This window comes from Scyliorhinus torazame, chromosome 3 (genome assembly GCF_047496885.1).
Source record: "Scyliorhinus torazame isolate Kashiwa2021f chromosome 3, sScyTor2.1, whole genome shotgun sequence".
Lineage (NCBI taxonomy): Eukaryota > Metazoa > Chordata > Chondrichthyes > Carcharhiniformes > Scyliorhinidae > Scyliorhinus > Scyliorhinus torazame.
In genome coordinates, this window is record NC_092709.1 from 334,452,246 (window position 1) to 334,465,239 (window position 12,994).

At 43.4% G+C, this 12,994-nt stretch overlaps 1 protein-coding gene across 1 annotated transcript in view; it reads right to left on the minus strand.

Annotated features, from left to right (window-relative positions):
* Positions 1-12,994, minus strand: part of LOC140409299 (putative pre-mRNA-splicing factor ATP-dependent RNA helicase DHX32) — a 133,618-nt gene that overhangs the window by 86,811 nt on the left and 33,813 nt on the right. Inside the window, exon 4 of the mRNA XM_072497680.1 lies at positions 9,082-9,275. Within this exon, the coding sequence (XP_072353781.1) occupies positions 9,082-9,275 (194 nt within the window). The remainder of the gene's footprint in view (positions 1-9,081; positions 9,276-12,994) is intronic.

The following is a 12,994-nucleotide window of genomic DNA, read 5'->3' on the forward strand; positions in this document are numbered from 1 at the left end:
GCAAAACAAAAAAGCCCATTGTTCCCCACTTTTACAACTGCCCCTCCCTTGCTGTCATGTCACCCAATCAAAATCTTTTAATATCACAATTAGTACGCATTGTTTTTGTCATCAACATTCCTGTATTAACTGATGGTATTAATTTTAATAATCTTTATTAACACAAGTGGGCTTACATTAACACTGCAATGAAGTTACTGTGAAAAGCCCCAAGCTGACACATTCCGGCACCTGGTCGGGTACACTGAAGGAGAATTCAGAATGTCCAAATTACCTAACAGCACGTCTTTTGGGACTTGTGGGAGAAAACCGGAGCAACCGGGAGGAAACCCACACAGACACAAGGAGAACATGCAGACTCCGCACAGACAGTGACCCAAACCGGGAATCGAACCTGGGACCCTGACGCTGTGCTACCCCCAGTATTGAGTCAAGGCTTTAAGTAAGATTACAACAACCACATATGTGCTTATCCAGTGAACAATAAGTAAAGATGACCAGATACACCAGTGAGCCTAGTCTATAACCAACTGAATCAACATCACGCAGAATAAAAAATATCAACTTGTATACCAGTCTACACAACCACATGTGGAACTGATTGATGGATACATTTCTATAAGTTTGGTCATATAAATTGGAGTTTTGCATTAACTTGAGCAGAAAATGCAAAGCTGCAGAAGGTTACATAACTACACTAATGATTGTAGGTAGTAATAGATTTGGTCCCTAATTGGAGGTAAGAATACAAATTGTTCCGTAATAGTAATTTACAAAGCAAAACAGGTCCCACACTATGTGCTACTTGCCCTAGGGTGCAAGAACTATTTATTTACATTTTGCGATGGCTTGGGCCACAGATGTAAAAACGTTCCTATGTTTAAACGAACAGATGCTTAGGAGATGTAGTGAAGCTTAATCACTCCCTGTTGATCCTTAACCCAGCAACATACAGCAAAGCTTTAAAAACATGAAGAAAGATGAGATATCAAGAGAAAAACATTTCAACAGAAGGTTAAGATTCTCAGTAATGTTAATCTTCAATCTTTACAGAGGCCAAGATTAATGCTCTGGCGACATGAATTCAAATCCCACCACAGCAGCTGATGGAATTTAAATTTAATCAATATAACCTGGACTTGAAAGCTAGTGTCAGTAGTGGGGACATTGATTGTTGTAAAAACCCATCTGATTTAATAATGTCCTTCAGGGAAGGAAATCTGCCATCCGTACCTGGTCTGGCCTATGTGTGACTCAAGACCCACCAGCAATGTAGTGACTCTTAACTGACACTCAGTTCTAGGTCAATTAACGATGGGCAACAAACAAAGCTTGGCCTTGCCAGCGACGCCTACAACCATGAAAGATTGGAAAAAACATAGGACTGTCATGATTTAAGAAGCTGCACGCACCACCAATTTCACAGTACACTGAGCAAAGTATTTGCCAGTGTTGCCACGTGGCCCAGAACAAATTTTAAAACAGAGAGTGAGAGTCAAAGGAACCGAGAGCGAAAATAACAGAAGCTATAAAGAGCTCTGAAGTCAGAACTGAGCAACGGATATGTTGGTGTGCTTAGAGAGGGCATGGAGATTGATAAGACACAATTGTGTAGAGCCTTAATATTAGATAACATATTCTAACTGGCATTAGAAGTGAGGTTAGTGAAGACTGCAGAAGCTTGAAGAAGGCAACTTGTAATAAGTTTAGAATTTACAAATACAAAATGCTGTGAATGTTCAAATTGTGACATAAAACATATGACGGTGGGAAAACTCAGCAGGCATGGCAGCATCTGTGGACAGAGACAGCGGTCAAATTTCAGGTCAATAATCTTTCATCAGACCAGGGTAACATAAGGCAGGTGGTCAGTTTGCCACCTTCTCAACTGCTCTCAACCTGTCTCTCCAGGGGGTTGGGATTAGAGCAAGCTGTAAACCCAGCAACTTTTCTCTGCCTGTCTCTGTCTTTCTTGACCCCAAGAGGCAAGAGTGTTACAAAGCTGCCAGGGTCCCAGGTTCGATTCCCGGCTTGGGTCACTGTCTGTGCAGAGTCTGCACATTCTCCCCGTGTCTGCATGGGTTTCCTCCGGGTGCTCCGGTTTCCTCCCACAGTCCAAAGATGTGCAGGTTAGGTGGATTGCCCTTAGTATTCAAAAGGTTGGGTTGGATGGGGTTTCTAGGAGGGTGGAGGTGTGGGCTTTTGTAGGGTGCCCTTTCCAAGAGCCAGTGTAGATTCAATGGTCCAAATGGCCTCCTTCTGCACTGTAAATTTTATGATTCTGTGAAAGAGAGTGAGTCCTGACTGACACACAAAAGTCAAAGTTGTTCCATGAAACCTACGTCTGACCAGCTGCCGATCACCTGTTCCTAATATCTCTATGCATCTCGGTGCCAAACGCTTCTATGAAGTACTTGGGGTGTTCGTACTATTTTCAAGCCTCAACTTGATGTTGTAGTTGAGGGAAAGGTGTTTTTTACCACCCCAGACAGTCAGGTAGATCTGCTAAGTTTCACATCAGGCAGTGCATTTCAAGTCAAGATAAACAGCTGGTTAGCATAGAAACGGTAATGGAATAAATGGTGGCAGTAGAGGGGTATATGGATCCTTGGGTTTCTTGATGTAAATTAATGATCTAGATCTTGGTGTGCAGGGGATAATTTAAAAAGTTTGAGGATGATACAAAACCTGGAAGCATTGTAAACTGTGACGAGAGTGGAGAACTTCAAAAGGACGCTTTTGACAAAGGGTCATCTGGACTCAATGTTAGCTCTTTTCACTCCCTACAGATGCTGCCAGACCTGCTGAGATTTTCCAGCATTCTCTTTTTGGTTTCAAAAGGACATAAACAAGTTTGTGAAGAGGGCAATAGGCGACAAATGAGGTTCAATGTGGAGAAGTGAGGTGATGCACTTTGATAGGAAGAACATGAGAGACAATATAAAATAAGGGGCAAAATTCCTAAGGAGGTGCAAGAGCAGATGGACCTGGGTGTAAATGTGCACATATCATTGAAGGTGGCAGGACAGGTGGAGAGAACATTTAAAGAAACATACAGTATTGTGAGCTTTATTAATAGGGGCATAGAGTACAAGAGAAAGGAGGTTATGCTGAACTTATACAAGACATTAGTTAGACCTCAGCTGGGGCACAGTGTACAGTTCTGCACACTAGGAAGGATGTGGCCCCATTGGAGAGTGTAAAAGAGGTTTACAAGAATGGGTCCAAGATGGAGAAACTTCAGTAATGAGGGTAGATGAGAGAGGCTGGGTATGTTCTCAGAGAATCATACAGTACAGAAGAGGCTCTTCAGCGCATCAAGCCTGAATCAACAAAAACTACTCTGAGCTACACTAATCCCACTTCCGAGCACTTGGCCCATAGCCTTGAATGTTATGATATATCAAGTGCTCATCCAAGTACTTTTTAAAAGATTGTGAGGATTCCTGCCTCAACTACCCTCCCAGGCAGTGCATTTTGGGAAGAGAAGAAAGCCAACAGGAGATTTGATAGAGATGTTCAAAATCATGAGGGGGCTGGAAAGAGCACGGAGGGCAAAACTGTTCCCACATGTAAAAGGATCAAGAACGAGGGGGCTTTAAAGTGATTTGCAAAAGATGCAAATGCGATGAGAAAACCTTTTTCAAACAACGAGTGGGTTGGGCGTGGAATCCACCGCCTGGGATTATAGATACATAGAAGATAGGAGCAGGAGGAGGCCTTTTGGCCTTTCAAGCCTGTCCACCAATTATCACGATTATGGCTGATCATCCAACTCAATAGCCTAATCCTGCTTTCTCCCCATAACCTTTCATCCCATTTGCCCAAGTGCTACATCTAGCCGCCTCTTGAATATATTCAATGTTTTAGCATCAACTATTTGGTGGATTGCGGTGGAGGCAGGTTCAACTGAGGCATTCAAGAGGGCATGAGATGATTATTTGAATAGTAACAATGTGCAGGAGTACGAGGCAAAGACAGGGGAATGGCACTAAGTCATAATGATCATTTGGAGAGCTGGTGCAGACACTATGGGCGAATGGCCTCCTTCTGCGCCGTAACAATTCTGTGATCTGGGACTTGACTGATCATTTATCTCCAATATTTAAGTGCTTCTTTCGGATATCAAAGCATGAAAGTAAGCAGAGAAATAAATGGTCAAAAAATACAAAAATAGAAGGAAGGGAGCTGACTAGTTTCTGAAGTTGAAATTGGTTTGTGTAATTTTCCTTTCGTTGTGCTCCCTCTTTTAACCAGTATTGTTTTCTACTGGGTCTCAGGGATTCACTTAAAATTACAAGGAAGCAAATTGATCCAAGAAACCCTTGCTGCTGCAAACAAAAAGGCAAACAAACAGCAGCACACACCTCTTTCTCACTGCAAATGGGACTTCATAATTGTTTAAAACCATTCGAACTAAGCAGACTGTCCGTCCTCTCTATTCGTTCACTGATATGGAAAGATTTAACTATGGAGGGTGGAATTAAATAAAATCTCAAGGGAGAAATTAATTAAAACGTCACGGACAAGCTCTAAATTGTACTTCTACATAACTGCAAGCAACCAATTGGAAGTGATTCAAAGCAGTGTGCCCGAGGTCACACTAGGGTGTGTCTTGGGACATAGTTCCCACTGTCAGATTTGAAGCAGATCTCATAATTGAAGGTTACAACACAGGAAAGTTAAAATATTCCTTACAGTTAACATGGATTTAGAACAGGAATAGCAGTGATTTATAAAATGAATGCTTACTTAACATGTATGCACATACTAAATGGGAGGCTGACCCTTTGTTTTGCAACCAAGTAAAACATTTCCATATTTCAGTGCAGTGCAACAGTTAACTATCTTTTCCAGTACAGTCTCAGTGATGTAATTTCAACCACGTGACTGTTCAGGCACTAATGATCTCATCTTAGCAAACAGAGAACACAGTCTCACCTTTGCTTTTGCTGCTTGTGACATCTTCAGAATCTTAAAAGCATGCATTATAACAATATAACATACATCTGCACCTCTCTACATAATAATCTGTATAACATGCACAATTTATGTATTTTATGTTATTTGGATTTTGTCACCAATGAAGTAGTCTATCAACTGGCGTTCTCAACATAAATGGTTAAAGTATATTGCATAATGTTGATCATTTATAATACTCGCTACTAGACTATAATGTGAGTACAGAGAGAAGGCTGAAGATCTTAAATCTAACTTGTGCACCAAGTATATTTTTGCAGGTTCGGTAGCACACCGTTCTGAAACAGAATGTTGTAGATTCAATCCATACTGCAGAATCCGATAGTTATTGCCAGAATGTTGCAGGGGTCAAGGGGCCATAATTTATTTAAATAATAAAGAACAAAGAATACAGCACAGGAACAGGCCCTTCGGCCCTCCAAGCCTGCACCGATGATACCACCCTTGGACAAAACCCTCAGCATTTCCTAGTGCCGTATCCCTTCATTCAGATACTATCCATGTGAATGAATGAAATGAAAATCGCTTACTGTCACAAGTAGGCTTCAATGAAGTTACTGGTATTTGTCGACATGTCTTTCGAATGTCGTTAATGTATCTGCTTCCACAACCTCCCCTGGCAGCGGGTTCCAGGCACTTAACTCTTGTGTAAAAAAACCTGCCTCACACATCTCCACTAAACTTTGCCCCACAGACCTTAAACCTATGCCTCCTAGTGACTGACCCCTCCACCCTGGGAAAGAGTGCCTGCCCATCCACTTTATCCATGTCTCTCATAATCCTGTCGACCTCCATCATTTTAATGAAAACAGTCAGAGTCTATTCAGCCTCTCCGCATAGCTAACACCCTCCATACCAGGCCCTCCAGATCAGGCAACTTCCTGGTAAACCTCTTCTGCACCCTCTCCAAAGCCTCCATATCCTTCTGGTAGTGTGGCGACCAGAATTGTGCACAATATTCCAAGTGTGCATTACCAAGGTTCTATTCTTGCCAATTTTTATACTCGATGCCCCATCCAAGGCAAGCATTCCATACACTTTCTTGACTACCTTGCCCACTTGTGTTGCCACTTTCAAAGATCTGTGGACCTGCATGCCCAAATCTCTGACATTCTCCATTCCCAAGAGTTTAGCCATTTACAGTATATTTCCCCTCTATGTTAGACCTACCAAAATGCATTACCTCACATTTGTCCGGATTAAACTCCATTTGCTATTCTCTGCCCAAGTCTCCAACCTATCTATGTCCTGCTGTATCCTCTGACAATCCTCAACACTATCTGCCACTCAACCTACCTTGACGTCATCTACAAACTTACAGAATGCTACAGGGGTCAAGGGGCCATAATTTATATAGATAATAAAGAACAATGCAGCACAGGAACAGGCCCTTCGGCGACATTTTCCTCCAAGTCGTTTATGTGTCCTACAAACAAGAGGCCACAGCATTGATCCCTGTGAAACACCACCAGTCACCATTTTCCAGTCAGAAAAACACCCTTCTACTGCTACTCTTTGCCTTCTGTGGCCGAGACAGTTCTGTATCCACCTTGCCACCTCACCTCTGATCCCGTGTGACTTCACCTTTTGTACCTGTCTGTCATGAGGGACCTTGTCAAAGGCTTTACTGAAGTCCATGTAAACAACATCCACCGCCTTCCCCTCATCAATCATCTTTGTCACCTCCTCAAAAAACTCGATCAAATTAAAATAAATCTATAACTGCCTTTCAGGTGGGTCTTTATGATCAAATTTCACTACTCATGCTGTCCACCAATGCAGCTAGAAACAATTTAATTTAAAAAAAATACTGCAGATGCTGGAATTCTGAAGTTTGTTTTGAGAAACAGATTAATTTCAATTTGTACCATTGCTATTTGTCAGATTTTCGTGTGCACAAAATGTTTGTCACATTTCATTACAAAATCTCATTCTGAAAGGTTTGATATGCGAAAAGGCATTTTTCATGAATGCAAACTCTCAGAAATTATATTATTTTGTCTGTGCTTGTTAGTTGTTAAATATTTTTCCTTGTAGTGAGGAGCCTGTGGAGTTGAGATGACTGCAAAATGACGCATCAAGTCAATCTTCCCTGTTGGACTTGGTGCCTAAAAGTGTAGATTCTTCCATGGCTACACATGAGGATATCAGTATTGACCCCAGTGCTATCCTTACATTGACATGTGCATAGGCAGATATTGAATGATAGTCACAGGATAACAATCAGCAGAAGTCCTCACTGTTCCACCTGGTGGCCACCCCAATATGATGCTGATTTCCAGTAGAGTATCCAAATCACTGCCCTAGTGTTATTATTATTATAGTTGAGCTCAGTTAACTCAGTACATATTGTGATTGAAACATGGACACCTTGGGGCTGGTTTAGCACAGTGGGCTAAACAGCTGTCTTGTAATGCAGAACAGTGCCAGCAGCGTGGGTTCAATTCCCATACCGGCCTCCCCGAACAGGCGCCGGAATGTGGCGACAAGGGGCTTTTCATAGAATTTACAGTGCAGAAGGAGGCCATTCGGCCCATCGAGTCTGCACCAGCTCTTGGAAAGAGCACTCTACCCAAGGTCAACACCTCCACCCTATCCCCATAACCCAGTAACCTCACCTAACACTAAGGGCAATTTTGGACACTAAGGGCAATTTATCATGGCCAATCCACCTAACCTGCACATCTTTGGACTGTGGGAGGAAACCGGAGCACCCGGAGGAAACCCACGCACACACGGGGAGGATGTGCAGACTCCGCACAGACAGTGACCCAAGCCGGAATCGAACCTGGGACCCTGGAGCTGTGAAGCAATTGTGCTATCCACAATGCTACCGTGCTGCCCGTATTTTTTTCACAATAACTTCACTGAAGTCTACTTGTGACAATAAGCAATGATTATTATTATTGTATTAGAAGTTTGCAGGTTCAAGTCCCACTTTGTGGATTTGAGCTCATAATCTAGGTTGACATTCCAGTGTAGTGCTGAGTGAACGCTACACCGCTGGACATGCTGAATTTTAGTGGATTATACACTAAACTAAGGTCAGTCTGCCCCACTCAGCTGGACGTACAAGATCCCATGGGATTATTTCCAAGAAAATCAAGGGCGTTCTACCTGGTGTCCTGGCCAATATTTCTCCTTCAACCAACATCATCCTGGCCAATATTTCTCCTTCACCAACATCATTAAAAGCAGACTATCAGGTCATGATCACACTGCTGTTGGTGATAGCTTGTTCTGATCGATTTGGTTGCCACATTTACTACATACTACACTACAACTCAGAAGTATTTAATTGACAGATATGGGGCGGGATTCTCCCTTCTGGGGACTAAGTCCCCACGCCCGCCGGAAAACGGGCGAGAATCACTCCAGATGTTTTCCTTGAAGGTCCAGGGTGATTCTCCATTTTCCAGGGGGCTAGCAGAGTTCCAGTGTGCGTCCCGCAGCTCTGGCTGCCGGCCAGGCCCTGCTAGCCAGACCGCGTGGCCGCGCATGTGCACGGCGGCCGCAAGCGGGTCCACGCATGAGCGTCGCGGGCGCCGCCTACATGGTGGAGCCACACAGCGGGCCCGTGTGGAGGAAGGTAGGTCCCTCCCAGATTGCGATTGCCCGCCGATCGGTGGCCCCTGATCGCAGGCCTTACCACCGCTGTGGCCCACCCCACTCCCCGAGTCAGATATCCCCTGCCCCCCACCAAGACCGCCACCGTGGCCGCAGGTCCCAGCTCCCACTGGGTGGAACCACATGTAAAGCACGCCGGCGGGATTCCGGCGCGGAGGGTCGGAGAATCCCACCCATGGACTTTGGGGTATCCAGAGGCCATGAAAGGCAAGGACTTTCTTCCTATTTTGTATGGCATAGTACAAAATTAGGAGGTGTCTTCATATAAGCCAATGCACTCCATAGGTAATTTAGTGTCTGAAGTACTTGGAGATCATTTCATAATGATATTATTTAATCGGCTGTGCTGGTCTGCCTTTTCTCAAGGCCGCGTTCCCAGCTCTGTGGGGTTAACAACAAATGACACCTTTCATAACAAGCAATTAAAAAAATCTGAAAATGAACTTAAAAGAATCACCTGCATGCAAAACTGACCTGAGAATAGTTTCTGTCGTGCAGCAATCTTCATAAGGGACACGGTATCCAACCTCATGACCCACATTTAAATCCAGTTCATCTGCCACACGCTGTGCCAAAGACATGGCGGACAGGCTGTGGGGCTGGGTGCAGACCACCATGCCATATTGGTACCGAACTGAGAGAGCATATTCAGCACACCACTGGGAAATCTAAAGTGGAAAAACAATATGAGCCAGTTTTTTTATAGAAGCACTTTTTATTGCTTACTGCCCCAGTTCCTTTGGGTAAGCGGCAGTAAAATGAATATTTTTCTCAACAAAATGGCGAGGCAAGACTGTTAACTTAATCATGTAACAATTCGATTTTGTAATAATATTAATATTATTATGACCTGGGTGAGGGTGGGGGGAAATCAAATGATTTCTCACGTTTCCAGTTCCCATATTCAAGATGCCCGAATGAAGGTTCCCATCTTGCAGCCAAACTTGTGAACTTTATATTCCATTCGTTGCCCAGTGCAAACTAATTTTGAGACTGATCAAATGTATTCTATATTGCACCCTAACAAACTACACATGGAGAAAGAAGACTTTCATTTCGCAAGGCTTCAGGAACAGAATGATTAGGAGGGGGTCAGGTCACTGAAAAATACGTTTTTCAAAAATATTACTGTGTTTTTAAAAATTCATTTACGGGATGTAGGCATCGCTGGTTAGGCCAGCATTTTTTGCCTATCCCTAGCTGTCCTTCCGAACGTGGTGGTGAGTTGCCTTCTTGGGCAACATGGTAGCACTGCTGCTTCACAGTGCCAGGGTCCAGGGTTCAATTCCCGCTTGAGTCACTGTGCGGAGTCTGCATGTTCTCCTCGTGTCTGCGTGGGTTTCCTCCGGGTGCTGCAAATTCCTCCCACAAGTCCCTAAAGATGTGCTGCTAGGTAATTTGAACATTCTGAATTCTCCCTCAGTGTACCCGAACAGGTGCCGAAATGTGGCGACTAGGGGCTTTTCACCGTAAATTCATTGCAGTGTTAATGTAAGCCTCCTTGTGACAATAAAGATTTTTTTTTTAAATTCAAAAACCGCTGCAGTCTTTCAGGTGTAGGTACACCCATTATATGCTGTTAGGGAGAGAGTTCCAGGATTTTGCCCCAGCGACAGTGAAGGAACGACAATATATTTCCAAGTCAGGATGGTGAGCAACTAAGAGGGGAACCCCCAGGTGATGGGGTGACAAGGTATCTGCTGCTCTTGGCCTCTAGATGGTAGTGGTCATGGGTTTGGAAGGTGCTGACTAAGGAACCTTGGTGAATTACTGCAGTGCATCTTGTAGATGGTACACATGGCTGCCACTGTTCGTCAGTGGTGGAGGGTTTATATGAACAGATTTGAATGAATTATTTATTTTAGTCTTCAAAGTGAAAAAAGTTCCCAGAAGCTTGTGGATGTAGAAAACAGAAATCTGACTAAGCTAAGAAATATGAGTATTAATAAGGAAAATATTTTAGAGGTTGAGAGCAATAATATTGACAAGTGTCCAGATTGACACCCTGGGAATATCAAAGGAGTTTAGTGAAGAGCTACCAGTGGGCCTAACCATGATTTTATCACAATTCAGTGCACAGAGTTTATGCTAAAGGACTGGAACAAGGCAAATGTTGCATTTTTGAGGTTAAGCCAGGCAACTATCAATTGGTTAATTTTAAAACAGCAACAACAAATTTACTACCCAAACCATCAACACTGATTGCGAAGTAGAACTTATACATCATAGATGGAAAAGGCCACGGGTAAGTGCAGTTCGTTTGGATTTCTAGAAAGGATTTGCTGAAGTGCCAGTAAGGAAATCGGTTGACAAAATTAGGGCCTGTGCAGAACAAGTAAAAGTGGCAGCATGGATAGAAAGAATTGCAAATTATATATTGCATAGAAATACAATAAATGTTTCTCAGACTGATAGGTAGTTGTTAGTGCAGTACCCTACAGATCTACATTGAGACAAAATATGAAAATTATATTGGTAAGCACTCGTTTTCTTGTCAAACTTCCTGTTGTCACAATTTATAAAAAATTATTCACGAACATTGGCATCGCTGGCTAATTCAGCATTTATTGCCGATTCCTAACTGCCCTCGGGAAGGTGGCGACGAACTGCCTACTTGGAATCGCTGCAGGCCAAATCGTGTAGATATACCCATAATTATATTTGGGAGGTAGATCCAGGCTTTTGATACAGCAACAGTGAAGGAACAGTGAAATAATTCTAAGTGAGAATGGGGTTTGCTTGGAGGAAAACTTGAATGTTGTCCACGACTTGCTGAATACCTCGGCATGGATTGCTTGTTACCTTATTATGTCAACTGTACTGAAGGTACTATAATTTATGCTTCACCTATATGAAGCACTGGTTGGACTATACCTGGGGAAGTGGAGGTATTGTCACTGGACGAGTAATCCAGAGATCTGGGAACATGGTTCAAATTCCACTACATGGATATATATCACTGTCACTGGGTCAAAATCCTGGAACTCCTTCCCCAACAGCACTGTAGGTGTACCTACACCACAGAGACTTTAGCAGTTCAAGAAGCCAGCTCACCTCCTCAAGGGCAATTAGGGCTGCGAATGAATGCGGTCTTAGTCAGCAAAGCCCACATCCTTTGAATGAGTAAAGAAAGCACCTACAGTACTGGGTTCATTTTGGGCACCTTAAAAATAATATTTTGGCACTGATTTCCAACGTTAAATTACAAGGAGTTATTACTTTATTTTTCATGGAATGTGGAGGAAAATTGGAATTTCCCCGAGGACGAAACCTCGTTAGACCATAGGACCATAAGTCATAGGAGCAGAATTAGGCCATTCGGCCCATTCAGTCTGCTTCATTATTCAATTATGGCTAATGTGTTTCTCATCCCCATTCTCCTGGCTTCTCCATGTAACCCCTGATCCCCTTATTGATCAAGAACCTATCTGTCTCGGTCTTCAAGACACAGTGATTTGGCCTCCACAGCTTTCTGCAGCTAAGTTTTCCACAGATTTATCGCCCTTTGGCTGAAGAAATTCCTCCTCATCTCTGTTTTAAAGGAACGTACCTTCAGCCTGAAACTGTGCCCTCGAGTTCTAGCTTTTCCCACAAGTGGAAATATCCTCTCCACATCCACTCTATCTTGGCCTCTCAGTATCCTGTAAGTTTCAATAAAATCCCCCCTAACCAATGTGTACAGACCCCGAGTTCTCAACCGCTCCTCATATTACAAGCTCTTCATTCCAGGGATCATTCTTGTGAACCTCCTCTGGACCCTTTCCAAGACCAGCACATCCTTCATTAGATACAGGACCCCAAACTGCTCACAATATTCCAAATGGGGTCTGACCACAGCCTTATACAAATTCAGAAGTGCACCCCTGCTCTTGTATTCTAGCCCTCTCGAATGGTAACATTGCATTTGCCTTCCTAACCACCGACTGAATCGGCACGTTAAATTTAAGAGAATCATTGTGCTTCTGATTTCCTAAGCCTTTTCCCATTTAGAAAATAGTGTCTGCCTCCACTCTTCCTACCAAAGTGCATAAGCTCACACTTTTCCACATTGTATTCCATCTGCCACTTCTTTTCCCACTCTCCTAACCTGTCCAAGACCATCTGCAGCCCCCCCTGCTTCCTCAATACCACCTGTCCCTCTGCTGTTGAACTGTTACAGCCATGTGGTGTAGGTACACAAAGTGTGGCAGTTTATTTCCAAGTCAGGTAGTTGAGTGACTTTGCAGATTGTGGTGTTCCCATGTGCCTGCTGCCTTTTGGAGAGTAGGGTGGTGGCTTTGAGATGTGCTGCAGTGCCTCTTTCTGGAAGTACTGTCATGTGAGGGTACCTTTAAGAAATGGGTGTTTATAAATGGGTGTGTATATAAATATCTGTAGTGAGAGTATC